General features: G+C 48.1%; 1 protein-coding gene across 1 annotated transcript; it reads left to right on the forward strand.

Annotated features, from left to right (window-relative positions):
* Nucleotides 1-782: 782 nt before the first annotated feature.
* Nucleotides 783-1,905, forward strand: LOC113960814 (BTB/POZ domain-containing protein KCTD9-like). Its single transcript, XM_027670566.1, has 3 exons — nucleotides 783-955; nucleotides 1,187-1,344; nucleotides 1,554-1,905. The coding sequence occupies exons 1-3, from the start codon at nucleotides 874-876 to the stop codon at nucleotides 1,578-1,580; spliced, it is 267 nt and encodes an 88-aa protein (XP_027526367.1). The 5' UTR covers nucleotides 783-873; the 3' UTR covers nucleotides 1,581-1,905.
* Nucleotides 1,906-18,112: the final 16,207 nt, after the last annotated feature.

Here is an 18,112-nt window from a genome sequence, read left to right on the forward strand (position 1 = left end):
GACACTTACAAGGATGCAGGGGTAGCCACAGGTTCTCTGGGAATTCCATCCCTGCCCCTCCCCACCCTCCCAGGGAAGGATTTCTTCCCAGTCTCCCATCTAACCCCACCCTCTTTGAGTTTAAAAACCATTGCCCCTTATCCTGTCCCTCCAGGGCCATATGAAAAGTCCCTCTCCCTCCTTTTTATAAGTCCCCTTACCTGGTGGGGTGTCTTCAGCTCCTCCCAGGACCTGTGTGTGTCTGTGTCTATCTTGTATCTGTGTCTATCTTGTATCTGTGTATATTTATAGACAGTATGTATTTTAATACATTTCTATCCATATATTTATACCTAGATATTTATACACTGTAAATATTAACGCACACAAATCTACACAATGATGTTAACTTTGTGTCCAGACCTACCCCTTCCCCTCTGTAACCTTTTTTGGGGGTTTATTCCTTGGGATTTCCAGGGTCTCAGTTTCAGTGGAGCAGATCTTTCCCACCTGGATCTTTGCTACATCAACTTCAAGATGGCCAATCTGAGCCGCTGCAACCTGGCCCATGCCAACCTGTACTGTGCCAACCTGGAGAGGGTTGACCTGTAAGGCTCTGTGCTGGATGGAAGAGCTACTGCAGCTTGGGAGGGCTGGGCTTGTGTTAACAGAGAGGAGCTGGAACAAACAGAGCGGTGTAAAACATCGAGTTCTTAAATATATTCTAGAGTTGTTCTGGTTCCCAAAGCTTTTACACTTCCTCACAGTAGTGATTTAATGGGATTGACTCCCAAAGCAGAAATTAAAACTGTCTTCTTGATTGTCTTTGGTGTTGTTCTTCCGGCTCTCACTGACTCCTGTCTGTGCCAGTGTGCCAACCTGCCAGGGGTGAAGATGCTGTACTCCAACGCAGAGGGAGCGTCCCTGAAAGGCTGCAACTCTGAGGACCCATCAGGCCTTAAAGCTAATCTGGAAGGTAAGAAGGTTTTGCCTTGTGAATCTGTGCCAACTGAAGCCTGTGTTTGTGCATTTCTATGGCCCAGAAAAGGTCCAGCTGTGGTTTGTACAACCCTGAGAAGGGCCCACAAGGGTTGCACTGAGTCTGTGACCATCTCAGCCTGAAATCCCCTTGTCCTCCTCCAATTCACACAGCTCTGAGGCAGCACCAGTGTGGAGCTGCTGTGTTTCTAACTGTTTTTTCTCACAGAACTCCTTTTTGTGTGTGTTCCGGGTGCCAACCTGAAAGGAGGGGCCATGGAGGGCAGTCAGATGACAGGAATTAACCTCCGAGTTGCAACGCTGAGAAACGCCAAACTAAAGAACTGTAACCTCGGGGGAGCAACATTGGCAGGAACTGATTTGGAAGTGAGTAAGGATTCATTTTCCATCCTATTCCTTTCTATCCTATAGTCAGCTGGTAATTTGGGGGATTGCTGGCTTTTGGTTGACCTCTCCAGCTTCAGAGTACAATGGAGCTCAGGTAAATGTACTTCAAGTAAAGCTTTGAACAGAGTTCTGGGTGCATTCCATTGACACTTCTTTTTCTTTTCCCCTTCAGAATTGTGACCTATCAGGTTGTGACCTCCAGGAAGCCAATTTGAGGGGCTCTGATGTGAAAGGAGCCATCTTTGAAGAGATGCTGACCCCCCTGCACATGTCCCAGAGTGTCAGATAGGGAAGAGAACACGTCAAAGAGGAAGGAATCCAAACATTTGTTGTGACTTTCTTCACCTCCTCCCCTTCCTGAGTTAGAAGTAATGGTTATAAGACAACTTCTATTTGCAGTAGTGCCTAAGTAGACTCTTTCTGATCACTTTTGGGGAGGGAATTTTTGTTTCAGAGGTGGAAAGAGAGAGTTTCTCCCTTTGTGAAGAGAGTGAGGAAGTGGGCTGGTTCTGAAACCAGAAAGTGGGGCTGGTTTGGGAGGGAGGGTTCAAGACTTTCATTGTTTAGCATTGCCTGACTTTGGAATGCATTTTAATTTCTAAAGCACAACATATGCAATTCTATTTATTAAGTCTGTAGCTGCAATATGAATAGAAAATGTTATTGCTGTATATTAGCAAACAAAGTTGAGGTTTACAGGTAGACAGGTGTATTTACAGTCATTGTCTTCATTCCTGCAAGGTGTTAATGCCAGGGGTGGTCACACAGTGCCCACAGGATGTGTTCAGGTCTCTGCTGGGGTGGAAACAGTGGGAAACTGTCCTCAAAGGTCCTAAATTGCTGTGGAGTAGTTGGAGTGCAGGTTTAGAGCAGCTTTATCCCCTCAAATGTGCAGAGGAAGCTGCTGCCCCTGCAGGGACCTGCCCACAGCCTGGATTGAGTTACCCCTGGAAGATCCCTGGGCAGAAATGGGATATCTTAGTTAATGCTCTCCAAATGAGTGTGAAATTGCACTATCCATCACAGCTGGGAAGAAAAATTCCCCTGCTTCCCCATGTCCTGACTATTCCAGACTGGAGTTCCTGTAGCTTTTTCCTTCTTTGTTGGGAATTCAATGGACAGAGGAAAACACAGAACTGTTCCCAAAGCAGAGCGAAGCTCTGGGGCCACAGCACCTGCTCCCCCCTCTTCTCATCCCTTCAGTAGATGAATAAATGGCCCTGTTTCCCCTCAATGTACTATGCAAACCCTCCTTGAAAGCATGGGCATAATCCCATTTCCCAGCCAGATCTACTTTGGGCTGCTTCAAGTGGCTGTAAAAGCATCTTGCCTGGGGCCAAGTGCCCCTTCCACACTTGCTTTACCTGTGGAAAAAAGCAGGGAAAGCTGTTTTTTATGTGAGCACCCTTCATGTCTCAGTGTTTGTGATCTTGGGAATCCTCAGGAACCTGGAACAATGCCAGATTATCTGTTGTTGTAAGATATGTGGGTGGAGATTGTTTTGATCTGTGTTTAAAACGTCCTTGAAAATACAACTGATAGAAAACAATGTAAAAAAAAAGAAAAAGAAAAAAAGAGAAAAAGGTAATATGAAGAAAAAAAGGGAGGAAAAAGAGAAAAAGGAGAAAAAAGAGAAAAAAAGAGAAAAAACAGGAAAAATTAGACAAATAGAAACAAAGAAAGAAAAAAGTAAAAAGGGAAAAAAGAAAAAAGAAAAAAGGGAAAAAAAGAAAGAAAAAGGAGGAAAAAAAAAGACAGAAAAAGAAAAAAAAACCACAAAAAACGTATTATCCTCACTCTGCTCACGTGCCAAGGGCCGCTATGATCCGCCAAGGACTACAAGTCCCGTGCTGCCCCGCGCGGCGCGCAGGCGCGGAGGCGTGCGTGCGGAGGCGTGGCCGCGCGCTGATTGGCTGCGGCGGTGTTCTCTTAAGGCGGTGCGCGCGCAGAGCGCCGTGTTGGCTGCTGGGAATCGGTGATGGCGGCGGGACCTGCTTTTGTCTGTAAGAACTGGCGGGGGGTGCGGGAGAGCGGGGCCTGGGGATCCCCTCGGGGGCTGCGGGGAGCGCGGCTGTGGGCGGAAAGGCTGGAGGGCTCGGGAGGGTTTAGCGTGGGAGTCCGGGGGTTCCCGAGGGTCAGAGCGCAGGGCCTTGGAACCCTCTCGGGGGTCGCGGGGCCCGGGGGCCCTCCCAAGAACCCGAATGGGTGATTCGATTCCTGAGAAAGTCGTTCGGAAAAAAAATTCAAAACCACCCAACCAAAAAAAGAACCCTAAAAAAAGGAAAAGTGAGAAAAAGATGAAGGAAAAACTGCAAGGGCCAGGATGATTTTATTGCTTTGCTTCAGTTTTTCCTTGGTCTCCTCCTTCTCACATTCATTGCTCCCTTCCTTTACAGAAAGCTCTTCTGCTGTTCTATGGTTTGTGGTCCCTTAGGGGCTTTTAGGGGTCCCTGAGGAGGTTTTCGGAGGTCTCTGAGGGGGTTTGGTGTCGTGAGGGACTTAGGGAGGAGGTTGAAGGTCCCTGAAGGGGTTTGGGAATCCCTGAGGGAGTTTTGGAGTCTCCGAGGGAATTGGGAGGTCCTGGGGGGCTTGCAGGAGGGGTGTCTTTGAAGGAGTTTTGTGGGTTTCTAGGGGGATTTCGGAAGTCCCAGACGGTTTTGAGGGTCCCTGAGGAGGTTTTTGGGGTCCCTGAAAGGGCCTGGAGGGTCTGAGGTGGGTTTTGCATGTCACTGAGAGGGTTTAGGGGATCCTGGGGGGGGGGGTTGAGGTCTCTGAGGGGATTTGTGGGGTCCTTGAGGAGGTTTTGATGGGTCCAGAGGTGGATTTCTGAGGGGATTTCAGGGGTTTTGAGGGATTTTATGGGGTCTTAGTGTCGGCGGACCAACCCCAGTGAAAGGGGATCCCAATTCCCCCCCTGAACCCCAGAGACCCCCAAAACTCAGCACACAGAGACTCCACAGGGAGGGGGGTCCTCTGAAGCCCAGCAGTGGGGTTCAGGGGCTCCTTCAGCCCCCAGGGGAGGGGTCCTGTGGCTGCCTCTGAAAATCGGGAGGGGAGATGTACCACTTCTGGGTAAGGGAATCCTAGTGCCCCCAGTATATCCCAGTGACCCTCAGTATGGCCCAGTAACCCCTTCAGTGACCTCCCACTGCCCCCCAGTATGGCTCAGTGATCCTCCAGTGAGCACCCAGTAACCCCCAGTATGGCCCAGTAACCTGCCAGTGTCCCCCGTGTATCCTGGTAATCCCCCAGTAACTCCCCAGTCCCTCCCAGTGCTCCCTGGTTCCCCCCAGTGTGTCCCAGTATCCCCCAGTACTCACCCAGTGCCTCACAAAGACCCCCAACTGTCCCCAGATGCCCTTGGCCTTTCTGTGAGCGTGGGGGGAAGGAGGGGTGTTTTTGGGGTCAGAGGGTGCAGGGGGGGGTCCTGGGGTGAGATGGAGGGTTGGGGACATCAGGGATGGGGGTTGGGGAGAGTGGGGAGGGGTTTGGGGACAGTGGAATTGGGGGTGTCAAGGGGGGAACTGGGGACACCCAGAGGGTCTTGGGGACACCAGGGGGGTCTCAGGACTCACCTGCTTGTAGGGAAGCCCCTCCTGTCCCGCTCTAGGCCCCATTAACCCCCCCAATGTCCCCCAACCCCCCGTTTTTTCTTTAATTCCTTTCCTCCCAGATTCTTTTGACCCCCCAAAGCCCCCAAGACCCTTTTAACTCCCCCAAATTCACCCAAAGCCCCCCAAAACTCCAAAATCCCCATCCAACCCCCTATAGATCCCCCTAAATCTCCCCCAGCACCCCCCTCAATGAGGGATCACCCGACACCCTAGGACAGGAACACAGTGGGCTGTACTGGGGGCACTGGGCTGTACTGGGGGCACTGGGGGGGCTCAGGTGTCCCAGGACAACGTGGCCCAGCTCCAGGAGAGATCTGGGGAGCAGTGAGGAGGTACTGGTCTGTGCTGGTCTGTACCCTCAATCCCCAAAGCCCCTCCCCAGCTCCCCCAGGACCCTCCCGGACCCCAAAGCCCCCCAGGCCCCCCCAGGGCCCTGACTTGGTCCTGCTGCCCCTTGAGCATCTGCAGCTGCTGCAGAACCAGGCATTTCATCAGCAAATTTACAGATGACACCAAGCTGGGGGGTGTGTTGATGTGCTGGAAGGCAGGAGGGCTCTGCAGAGGGACCCTATCCACAGGGTGATAGAGATGTCTGTCCATATATATCTCCAAGGTTAGTCTGTAAATGTGTGGTGTTAGAAAAGCAGGATAAGTTTTGGGATGGTTCTAGAAGAAGAAAGAAGCCCAGAGGCCAGTGCAAGCAGGCAGCCCTCAGCTTGCACATCATGTCCCCTCCCTGCAGGTTCCTGTCCTTGAGCCCAGGCCCTGAGGTGAGGCTGAGAAGTGGCGCGGAGGTGAGCCCAGAGCTGTCCCTGAGGTGAGCCTGAGAATAAGTGTAAGACAGAGGTGCTGCTGAGGAACACAAACTCTGCCTGGCCACAGAGCCTGCAAGGAGGAGCAGAGACAGCCCTGGCACTGTGGAGGGACGGGTTGTTCCTGTGCCTTCCCCTGCAGGCCCTGGCTGTCCCTGCTGGGCCCCTGTCCATCCCCATCAGGTCCCTGCCCGTCCCCCCCTGGGCTGAGCTCCCCCAGGAACTGCCGTGGAGCTGAAGCTGCTGCCATCCCCCCCCTGCAGCCGCTGGCCCAGGCAAGGGAGCAGCAAAGGCAGGGCCAGGAGCAGAGGCAGCAGCAGGGGAGTGTTGAAGACGACGGGAAAGTATCACACGATCACAGTATTGATCATGACTAATCCAACTTTATTGCTGTAGGCTTCGTGCTTATAAAGGTTAATAATTAGCCTCATACATATTACAAACATAGGCTCATTATTGGCTTCTAATTACCTAAGGCATATTTGCGCAAATGCTGCTTCTTTCTCATGCCTATAGTTACTTATTTGCTACTTAACTACTTTCACTGCTTTTCCCATCCTGTTGTTTTATCCTTTCTATCACGTATGCAGTTTCTTAGACAATGCAGCTTCACATCGGACAATGCAGCTTCACAAACACAGTGACCTTCCAATAGTTTCTCTGCTTTAGCGTGAGACCAGAGCTATAGAATCTTTCTCATGTCCTCTTTCTAATAACCATGTTTCTGCAATATTTTCCACACTTCCTCCGTTTTCTTTTGACAATGTTAAAAACACATCATTCATTGCCTTCGTTAGCATGTTCTGTATACATTTAAAAACACAAGGAACGACGCACAAAGCAACCAGCAGTATCAGCAAAAGTGAAATAGCTTGTTTAGCAATCTCAGCGAGCCATGGTCCTAACCCTAATTTTGCTAACCATTCCCTAATAGGATCTTTTTGGACTTCAAAGTCATTCAGGTGACCTTGCATTTCTTTGAGTTTTTGGTAGATGGACTGAGAGTGATCAGAAAGATTCATGCAACACATGCCTTCAAATTCTTCACATCCATGCCCCTGAGCCAGCAATAGAAAGTCTATAGCTGCTCTGTTTTGTAAAACAGCATGTCTTATTTCATCAAAGTCATGAGCCAATTCTCCCAGAATTTTCGAAGTTTTATTCATTTGATTCCTTGCCCAACAAGCTGTTCTCTGTACAAGAACCAGGCTTTTTTTCGCTCCAATGGGGGCAAATATGGATGCAAAGAAATTTGCCGTAGGCGTCCAAAATTTAATGGGTTGGTTTTCTACTGATTTGCAGTATCTATCAAATTCAGTTTCTCGTTTGTTCCGAATATTTTTTCTTTTCAATTGCGTTATTTGTCTCATAGTAGGTGTAAACATAGTCAACTTTCCTAAGTAACATGGTCCACCAATGGGATACTTAGGAATGCCAGACCACGCTCTATTTCCACAAATCAAGAAATAACCAGGTGGTAAATATTTTGGCTTTGTCACACTGACTGACACATTTCTGACATAACCTTGGCACCAGGTTATATTGTCATATGAAGGATTTTGTGCTGTTATGTTCGTGGTGGATACATTTCCAGTCGTTCGCTGCCATTGTAAAAAGATCTTTTCCTTTTTCATATTGAGTCTAAAGCAAGAGTCATTTCCATACACAGCTCCAAATAGTTGTAACTCACTAGGACTGTCATACCTTTGGTGCCGTTCGTGCATTCTTTGGTTACATTGCATGCACGTTCCACCTCAATTTTGGTAGGATTAGAATTAACCCATCCTGTAAAATCACTTGTATCAAGGTAAGGGATGCCAATCAAACATGTTTGAAAGGGATCAGATGCTTTGGCCATACTCAGACAAAAATCCATTTGACCTTTTTGGTTGGCAAACGTTACCCAAATGTTTTCTCTGGGCACAACAGGGATGCTAGGGTGTCCTTGTATCATTAAGATTGTCTTCAAAATCCAAAACCATAAAGAGATCATCATTTTCTTTCAAATTGATTGTATCTTTTTACACAGAAATTTAAATATCGCTGTGGATTGCCTCTAAAGGGACCACGAGGTACTATTGTTGTCAGGGGTGTAACTTTCCCACACCGGGCTGCTATGATTTTTGTACCTTTGATCACACTCAGTCTTTTTATAGTATGCTTAGTATACCAGCGTAAGTAAGCTAATACACTCTGCTCATCAGCTTCAAATAACCGCAATGCTTCAATTACTTGCAACCCTGTTGTTTGTTCTAAATTATGTTGCCATGTATCTAATGATAATGTAAAAGCACAGTTTCTACACCAAATTCCTGACAAATTACTTTGCTCCAACTACCATTTGCTTTCACAGGTCTTACATCTAAAAGCAATCCAGGCCAAGCAACCTGGCTCTTTGCATGTGAAACAATGTTGTGTACCAAACTCTCTTAATGAAAATTGATACAGTGAATTCAGTAACAGAATATATGATTCATAACTTTTACATTGGCAAATCTTCCATGTCAAATTCCTGGGCAACCCTTTAATTGCATACACTTTCGGTAGAAGTAATAGGCGAATCTTCTCTTCTACTCTCCTCCTCGCCGTCTCTGTTATGAGCAGGGCTCGAGACATTCACAGCAGCTCGAGTCCACTTGGCAGGTATCCAAAGAGGTCCCTGTGGCGAAGAAACACAAAGATAACCTCTACCCCAATAGAGTACCTTTGCTGGATCTTGCCAAATCCCTGTACGTGGATCTTTAAACCTGACCCACACCTCTTCAGGTTTCTTCATATCCTGTTTTAATGTATAATGAATTGTTACAGGAGGATCTTTTTGATCTCCAAAAATACATAAATGATTCAGGACAAACAGTACCTTGCTTAATCTTTCCTTAATATCAATAATGTTTTTATGTTTTTCAAGATACGTTTTTAATGTATAGTGAGCCCTTTCTATGATTGCTTGTCCTGTGGGAGAGTGAGCAATACCTGTACGGTGAGTGACTTTCCACTTTTTCAAAAATTGACCTACTCTAGTACCCACATAGGCAGGTCCATTATCTGTCTTTATCTGTTGTGGTTTCCCCATTACAGCAAAGCATTCACACAGATGTCTTTCTACTTGTAAAGCCTTTTCCCCTGTTTGAGCTGTAGCCCACATAAAATGACTATATGTGTCAATACACACATGTATATATTTAAACCTTCCAAAAGGTGCATGATGCGTAGCATCCATTTGCCAGATCTCATTACTCTTTAACCCTCTAGGGTTTACTCCCATACCTAATCCTACACCACTATTATGATTGCTACATGTTGGACAGGATCGAACAATGTTTTTAGCATCATTTAAGGTGATATCATACATCTTCTTTAGCCCTCTAGCATTTTGATGATATTGTTCATGATCTTTCTGCGCTTTGATAAATTCTTCCTCATCCTCTGTAGCCATAGAAACTAGTTTATCCGCCCTAGCATTTCCTTCACCTAACCCAATGTCCCATTTATGACTTCGCACATGTATGACAGCATAGTCATAATCCCTGTTAGTTACTGCCAACCATAATTGACAAAATAATTGGAAGAGTCTCTTATTCTGGACTTCTTTAATTAGGGCCCCTTCTATCCGATTAACTACCCCTGCTACATAGAATGAGTCAGTAACAATATTAAGGGGTCTATTCATGCTAGCTAATGCTCTAACTACTGCTAACAACTCTAAAGTTTGCAATGAATCTGTAGGTTCTCCTGTTATGATTTCATGCTTCCATTCTCCTTTCTCTAGCCAGGTTAGGGCAGCAGTGTGAGATTTCTTGCCAGCATCGGTATAAACTGTTCGTGCATGTGGAATTGGCTGTTCCTGTTTCTTAGGCCTCAGTATCCATTGCCAGGATCCAATCCATGCTGTAGGGACATTGTTCAGTCTACTGGTAATTATAGGACATGTCAATCCTAATAATGCTTCTTGAAGATCCTCATTAGTACATAAGTACCACTCAAGATCATTTTTCTGCATTGGTAATCGTATATGTGCAGGCTCTTGAGCATCGATCTGTAATACACGCTCTCTACCCTTTTTTATCAGGGCTGCCAACATTTCAATTTTTTGTAAAAGTGTTTTAGACTGTTGTATGCTAGTTGATAACCATTCTATGACACCTATATCCTCCCCCGCTTCTGTTTGTGATTGTGTAATGGCACCTAAGATGTATCGTTTATCAGCCCAAAAGGTAAGTTCTAAAGGTAGATCCCACTGCCGTCTCCGAACACGGCCCTGAGTGATACAGTCTAAAATTTGTTGGAGTATGAGTTGTTGGTGCTTTGTTACAGTAATTTTGGTTGCCGGGTCAGTTCCTTTTAATAGAGGTCGCAATTCAGCCAAAAGGTCAGCAGGGATTCCTACAACAGGATGTAGCCATTGTAAATCACCAAGAAGTTTCTGTGCGTCATTCACAGTGCGCAATTTTGATTGAAATATCAATTTCTGTGGGATAACAGCATGTCAAGAGATAGTCCAACCTAAATATCTCCATGGTTCTGTCGTTTGAATTTTTTCATTTGCTATTATTAATTTAAATTGTTCTAAATGTTTGTGAATTATTTGTATTTGCTGGGGTACAAACTCCTCAGGCTGTCAGAACAATATATCATCTACGTAGTGATAAATTATACAATCAGGCCATCGACGTCGTAAAGCTTGTAACGCATTGTCCACATATAACTGACACAGAGTCGGACTGTTTCTCATTCCTTGTGGTAATACTGTCCATTTAAATCGCTGATCAGGCCTTTCTCGATTGATAGCAGGTAATGTAAAAGCAAAACGTTTAGTATCACGAGGGTGCAATTGAATTGTAAAGAAACAATCTTTTAAGTCTATAATCAGTAAAGACCAATCCATGGGAAGCATTGCAGGATTTGGTAGACCAGGCTGTAAAGCCCCCATGGCTTCCATTTGTGAGTTAACTGCTCTCAAATCATGCAATAATCGATATTTTCCAGAGTTTTTCTTTATTACAAATATGGGTGTGTTCCAGGGACTAGTAGAAAGTTTTAAATGTCCTTGATCAATTTGTTCTTGTACTAATTTATGAGCAGCTTCCAGGCTTTCCTGTTTTAGAGGCCACTGCTTAACCCATACTGGAGTATCAACAACCCAAGTAATAGGAATTGGGAAAGACCAAGCAATGGCTATTCCCCCAAAGGGTGATCATTGGAGAGTTTCATCCCAATTTGTGTTAAGACATCTCTCCCTATTAAGCATTGTACTGTTGGTGGAAGCTGTGCAACAGACAGGACAGCACTGGCCACACGGCCCTCCACTTCTATATTTACAGTAGGAGTTCGCATAGCAATTGAGGCACCCCCAATGCCAGTCACAGTTGTAGTAGCAGGTTGCAGAGGCCAGTGTTTTGGCCAACAATGAGGTGCTATTATACTAGAATCTGCTCCTGAATCTAGTAAAGCATCCAGTGTTTTTGTTTGATCTTTCCAAATAATTGTAACTTTATGTTTTGGTCTCTCACTTAAATCTAGTGTCAATAAGGTAAGTCCTCTTGTAGAACCAAATCCACGATCTCCATGTTGCATTAGTTGTCGGTTATTGGTTAAAGATTTTGTTAACTGAGGTAAAGGTATTAGTTGAGCAATGCGTTGTCCTTTAGGAATTCTCAAAGGTGGAAAAATAGTATATGCCATGACCATTATCTGTCCAGTGTAGTCAGCATCAATCAGTCCAGGCAGCACAAACAAGCCAGCAAGGCTAGCTGATGACCTTCCTATCAGCAGCGCACCAAACACCTGTATATTTATTATCAAAGGCCCATAAATGCCGGTGGGAATCTTTTGAGGTTGGGTGGATAGCAAGGTGACTTCTACTGTTGTTGCCAAATCCAATCCGAGGCTACCGGCTGTGGCAGGTTGTAATCCGAGAGTATTGGCTGTGGCAGGTTGCAGCTGTTCTCTTGTCTGTGAAATGGATTGTTTGGTGAAAAATTGTTGGCTGGGGTTATCTGGGCTGCAGCGACAACTTGTGTCCGCGTGCGGCCACTGCAATTCTTCGCGCTCCGTCGTGAGTTTCCCGAACGGCTTCGACAAGCAGAAGTGTTGTGGGTGGAGCTTTGGCATTGCTGGCACCAAACTCCTGTCGCTTGGCATTCTTTTTGGATGTGTCCAATAGCTCCACATCGATAGCATTTTAATTGAGTTTTTCCTTCTGTAGAGTTATTAGCCTTTGCCTGAAGGGGTGCAAGAGCTGCTAAAACCTGAGCTTGGGAACTTTGAGTCTGTTCCTTAAGCCCCATAGCTAAATCCTGAGTCTGTTCCTTAAGCCCCTTAGCTAAATCCTGAATAGCATTGACTAAAAATGCATTCTCTCCTGTGGGTATTTGTAATACTTTGTCTAATAACTCCTCAATGGTCCAATAAGGACCCAATGTGTTTATTACTTGTTTAACTGTTGAGTTAGCATTCTGCAAAACACACTGCTTTAACATAGTTCCCTTCATGTAATCTGGTACTCCTGCTCTTGTTATTGCAGCAGTTAACTTGTCAACATATTCACCAAAAGATTCATTCCTTCCCTGTTTTAAACTCATGTATAATGGTACTCCCCCTGGCTCTCTAACTCTATTTAATGCCTTCCTTACAAGGTCCATTGCCTCTCTTATTTTATCGGCACCAATATGTACCTGTGCTTCAGGCTGAGTATACCGACTTGTTCCCATCAATTCATCTACTGTAACACCATGCAAAGGATCTCCCTGTGGCCTGATTTCAGCAACACTTTCATCAACATACACTTGCCAATAAGTACTAAACAAAAGTTGTTGATGTTCTGTAAGTATCATTCTCGTCATGGAACGGAGATCTGAGGGTAACAAAAGTTGAGTTCCCCAGAAATAATCTAACATTTGTTTAGTAGGTTCTCCATGCAAACCAAATTCACTCACAGTACTCCAGAGCTGTGCCAAAAGCTTCCAATCTAAAGGAGTAATAGTGGCAGTCATTGCTCCCCCTGGCACTTGATTATAAATTACTGGGAATGCCATGCCCTCTGCCGCCTGCAATCCTTGAGAATCGCCTTGTGACAGGCAATGTTTAGCGAACTCTGCCCAGGTCTCCGTCTGCTGTTTAGCTATGGCCTCCGCCGAGTCACTGAATGCCCCAGGGACAGGCTCCTTAGCTTCTAAAGCAGGAGGGGGCGGCTCCGGCTATGGGTCAGCGTTATCGCTTGAAGGATTTACAGGGGCAGGAGGGGTCGCAGACAAATTTTCTGCAGTGTTTTCATTAGGAGGGGGAGCAGACAGCTGTGCTGGGAGCAGAACTGATTGAACTGCAGGGGGAACAGGGGTGATAGAAAACCAATCTTTCCCATAATAATCTTTGTTTTTCTGCTGAATACCCCGAGCCTGCTCTGCAGCTCTTTTCTCTGCCTCATGTTGCAACAGTGTATCATTCACCACCCTCCAAAGCTTTCCCAGCTTTTTTGCAACTTTATCATCATCTAAAACAGCCTCACATATTTTATCTCCAAATTTACGCCATTCTTCTAAAGAATGTACGGTATGCGGGTTGATAAAACAGCCTTTAGCATACCCAAAAGCAAGTAACCCTGGTAATTCCTTTTTTAGATCTATATCTTTAATACTTTTTTTCTGCAAAAATTCAGAAAACAAACTATATGCCGCTTCCCTCTCCATACCTATTATTAGCGCGCTTTTGCAGCCTCTCAGGGTTTGGCAGCACGTACGGTAGAACTCGTCCTATACGACCCTTCAAGGGTCCGAAGTTGCTCTCTATGCCAACTTTTTGACTGGGTCCGAAGTCGCTCTTTTTGCCGACCTTTTGACCAGTTCCAGGTCCGAGTCGCTCCTCAAGCTGACTTTTTTGACCATCCCTGCTGCTTAAGGCTCCGACACCTTGACATCCCAACCATGGATTCCTCCGTTTCTTTAGATTATCACGTCGGGGTCACCATTTGTTGAAGATGACGGGAAAGTATCACACGATCACAGTATTGATCATGACTAATCCAACTTTATTGCTGTAAGCTTCGTGCTTATAAAGGTTAATAATTAGCCTCATACATATTACAAACATAGGCTCATTATTGGCTTCTAATTACCTAAGGCATATTTGCGCAAATGCTGCTTCTTTCTCGTGCCTATAGTTACTTATTTGCTACTTAGCTATTTTCTCTGCTTTTCCCATCCTGTTGTTTTATCCTTTCTATCACGTATGCAGTTTCTTAGACAATGCAGCTTCACATCGGACAATGCAGCTTCACAAACCATGTTTCTGCAATATTTTCCACAGGGGAGCACTGGGGGGACCAGGAAGCTCTTGTGTGGGGCAGGAAAGAGGCGCTGGGCACGAGGCCGGGGCTGTCCTGAGCAGGCCCAGCCCTCACATCTCCCCAGCCAACGCCGGCTACCAAGGGGCCACGGGAGGGACCCCCATCCCATGTGCCCCACACTCAGCTGGCAGGGAGAGAGCCAAGGGACAGGGCCACGGGCAGGGCCACGGGTGAGGGACAGGCAGGGCCATTGCAGGGCCACGGTGAGGGCACAGCCTGTGGCAGCAGAGCTGCCCAGGGCCGGGGGCAGCCAGAGGTGTTGGTACCAGGCACTGCTGGGGCCGAGCAGAGCATGAGGCCTCTTGCAGAGCCCTGGAGCAGCCTCCCACTTGCCAGCCCTGCCCTGGTGGGGTGACACTGTCCCCTCCCTACAGGACACTCCCCCTGAACTCTTCTGGGGGCTCCTTTTGTGTATATTTCTGGTTGCTGATTGATGCTGGGAACGTGAGGGAGCCTCTGCAATCCCATCCATGGGGTACAATCTCCTTTCCAGAGCTTGACTCCCTGCAGACTTTGCAGGGAAATCTGTGCTCGCAGCCCGAGTATGTCCCAACCCCCTGTGCTCCCCCCAGGATATTTGGGACGAGTTCCCCCTTCCCAGGCACCTGCAGGGTGGGGGGTTGATTGTTCTCCTGCTGTTCGTGTTCCCGCTCCACCGTTGGGGGCTCTTGAGGGTTGTCGGGAGGTGTTTTTTGGGGGTGCCGGGCTGGGTTGGCAGCAGAGCCCTGGTGGTGGGTGGGGGGATGTGGGTCCCCCCCGTGGTGGGGGTTGGTGTTGCTGGGTCAGGCCCTGCCGGCTCCATTGTCAGCCCGGTGCCGGCGGGGGGGACACAGTGGTTTTGGGACTCCTTCCCGGAGTGCCGGGGGTGGGTGTGGACCCCGGGAGCTGCCGAGTGTGGAGGGCGGAGCGGGGCGATGCCGGAGCTGGGGGACCCCCGGCAGCCTGGATGGGGAAGCATGGAGAGGGAGGAGTCCCGGGACCCCTGGGAGCCTGAAACAGGGAGCGTGGAGAAAGGGAAGCCTGGACAGTGGGGACCCCTAGGATCCCCAGGACAACAAAGTGGAGAACCTGGAGTAGGGGAATGTCTGAGAACGTGGGACCCGGAAGGTGAGAGTCAGAGGAGAAGGGAGCCCCAACACTCCCAGCATCCCTAAGTGGGACCCCCTGCATCCCAGACAGGGGAGACCCTCTGAACCCCAGAGGGAAGAGACCAGAGAGGGGGAACTTCTGGGGGAGATGTTTTAGGCTAACCTTCATATTTTGGAGTATTTTTTATCTGAATCTCAAATATTTGCAGTTTGGGGGGGCGAGGGTCTTCTTTCTATTTCTGAGGGATTTTTTTGTCTGAATCTCAGTGATTTGGGTTTTTCTGGGCTGAATCTTGTGTTTTGGAGGTTTTTATGGTCACAGGATGCCCGGTGAGTTCTAGAGGTGGACTTGGGCAGGAGGAACCCCCAAGCCAACGCGCTCAGCCCTTGTTTTCCCCCCCATCAGGATTCCTCCTTCCCAAAGATTGGGCGGATGGAGGAGGAGGCTGCGAGGAAGAGGAAGGTGCCGCAGGCCCCCCAGGCAGGTGAGGAGGAAGTCAGTGCCCCTTTGTGCCGGTGTTGTGCTGGCTCTGTCAGCCCAGCATGGCCCCGGCTGCAGGACAACCCCGCTGCTGCCGCCGTCCTGCTGGGGCCGGAGTTGGGGGGATGTCCTTGGCCTTCCCTCTGGGCCGGAGGCAAATCCTCTCCCTGTCCTTCTTGCTTCCTGCCCCAGGCCCCGAGCTGAGGACGGAGAGCCCGGAGGACAAATCCCCCCGTGAGACCCTGGTGGGAGAGGCCGTTTTGAAGGGCTCCACGGTGCAGGAAGGCAGCAGGGAGGAAAAGGCCTGGAAATCCCCCATCAGGAGGGGCTCCAAAGCCAGCCCAGGGTGCTCTGAAGAGGAAAGACCCAGCCTGTGCCGGGAAGGCAGCCAGAGCTTGAGGCAGAGCTCTGACCTGGTGGTCCCTGAGCAGCCTCCCAGTAGGGAGAAGCCCTTCAGATGCTTGGAATGTGGGAAGAGCTTCAGGAAGAGCACCGACCTTCTCACCCACCAGCACATCCACACTGGGGAACGGCCCTACACGTGTGGGGAATGTGGGAAGAGCTTCAGGAACAGCAGCAACCTCTGCACTCACCAGCGCATCCACACTGGGGAACGGCCCTACACGTGTGGGGAATGTGGGATGAGCTTCAGGGAGAGGTCCACCCTCCTCACCCACCATCGCATCCACACTGGGGAACAGCCCTACACGTGTAGGGAATGTGGGAAGAGGTTCAGGAACAACTCCAACCTGATCCAACACCAGCGCATCCACACTGGGGAACGGCCCTACAAGTGTGGGGAATGTGGGAAGAGCTTCAGTCAGATCTCCCACCTTCTCAAGCACCAGCACATCCACACTGGGGAACGGCCCTACAAGTGCTTGGAGTGTGGGAAGACGTTTCAGACCAGCTCAGATCTCCTCCTGCATCACCGGACGCACACGGATGAGAGGCCCTTCCGCTGCACTGACTGCGGGAAGGGCTTCAGCCAGAACTCCCACCTTGTCAGGCACCGACGCATCCACACTGGGGAGAGGCCCTACAAGTGTGGGGAGTGTGGGAAGAGCTTCACCCAGAGCGGTAACTTGACCACACACCAACAGACGCACCGGTAAGAGAAGCCCTCTGAGTGCCCCGACTGCGGGAAGAGCTTCGGTCGCTACTTCCAACCCGAATGAGCCCCCTGATGATGATGGAGTCCAGTGACTGTCAGTCCATCCCTTTCGACCACAAAGGGCCAGTTCCCTTTCCCAGGGGCAGTTTCTTCCAACAGAACCCTTGGGGGGTGTGTGGAGATTCCTGCCTTGGCTGGGGACCCCCCAAGGTCACTCCTGGAGGTTGAGAGCAGAGATCTCCCCCCGAGCGTTGGTCTGGGGGAGTTCCATCCATCTCTAATTAAGAATTATTGCTTTTGTGCCAGCTTTAGTAGAATTGCTTCAACAATTGCTTTAGTGTAGAGCACTGTCCTGTCTTATCCTGTACTCCTGGTACTTTTAGTGTGTATATTGTGCATAATTCTGCTGAAGACCTTTTGTCTGATCATTTGTAACCCTAAATAATTAATTTCTATCAATAGATCTGACTTGCCATCATTAAAACCTGGGGGACAAAAGTGGTTCAGTCACACCTCTGTAATTCCTCTAAACTGCAACTGTTGGCATAATGCAAGGCTGAGATTGGATCCAGCAGTTCCCAGCACCCCACAGTAAGTTGGGAGCTCAGGGGGCCACCTCCCTTTCCCAGCTCCCCTGTGCCCAAAGACCCCCATGAGACTGTTGGACTTGCCAGACTAGCCCCCCCTCTTCCACCCTTGTCCCTGTTTCTCCCACTTTCCCATTGTCCCCTCAATCCCCAATGTCCTCCCTGAACACGTTTTGGCTCCCAACCTGCCGATGCCTAAAATCTATTCTGACACAGTTTTAAACTTTTTTACTGTTGTTGGCTATTAAATATTTCTAAATATTATATCTAATATTTCATAGGTGGGGTTAATTTAAGCAGTCTCTTCTTTCTCATTTTTAACTTTGGTAGCAGGTGTTCATCACAGGTATCCTTCTGCTGAAGTTAGCAGCTTCTTCTCTCACTCTCACAGCGTGCCCAAGGCTGGTTGATGGATTCTAGTGTTATCTCTGAGGCCTCTTGCTGGGCAGCTGCCTCTGGCTCCCTAGCCTGAACACCTGTTTGGTTTCCCCCAATTTCCCTTTTTTTATTTTCTAATTGAAACACTAAAACTTGTGCAAAGCTACAGTGAACCAAACGTGACACACAAGAAAGAAAACGTGGCACACTAAGCAAAATACAGAAAATCACAAAAATTCCAGTTAGAGCTACAACGGCAACTTTCTTGAGTTTTGGACCTAGGTTAAAAATATCTAGCCAACTAAACAAACTATCTAAGCCTTGGTCCTTCT

This window comes from Neopelma chrysocephalum, unplaced genomic scaffold, assembly GCF_003984885.1.
Source record: "Neopelma chrysocephalum unplaced genomic scaffold, ASM398488v2 Primary Assembly neopelma1_96916, whole genome shotgun sequence".
Classification (NCBI taxonomy): domain Eukaryota; kingdom Metazoa; phylum Chordata; class Aves; order Passeriformes; family Pipridae; genus Neopelma; species Neopelma chrysocephalum.

What these genes read in the sequence shown, in the direction of transcription:
- LOC113960814 (XM_027670566.1), top strand. Translation starts at nt 874, where the DNA reads ATGCTGTACTCCAACGCAGAGGGAGCGTCCCTGAAAGGCTGCAACTCT. An exon ending in CCTTAAAGCTAATCTGGAAG is followed by an intron (nt 956 to 1,186) that starts GTAAGAAGGTTT and finishes TTTTTCTCACAG; the next exon opens with AACTCCTTTTTGTGTGTGTT. An exon ending in TGGCAGGAACTGATTTGGAA is followed by an intron (nt 1,345 to 1,553) that starts GTGAGTAAGGAT and finishes GTGACCTATCAG; the next exon opens with GTTGTGACCTCCAGGAAGCC.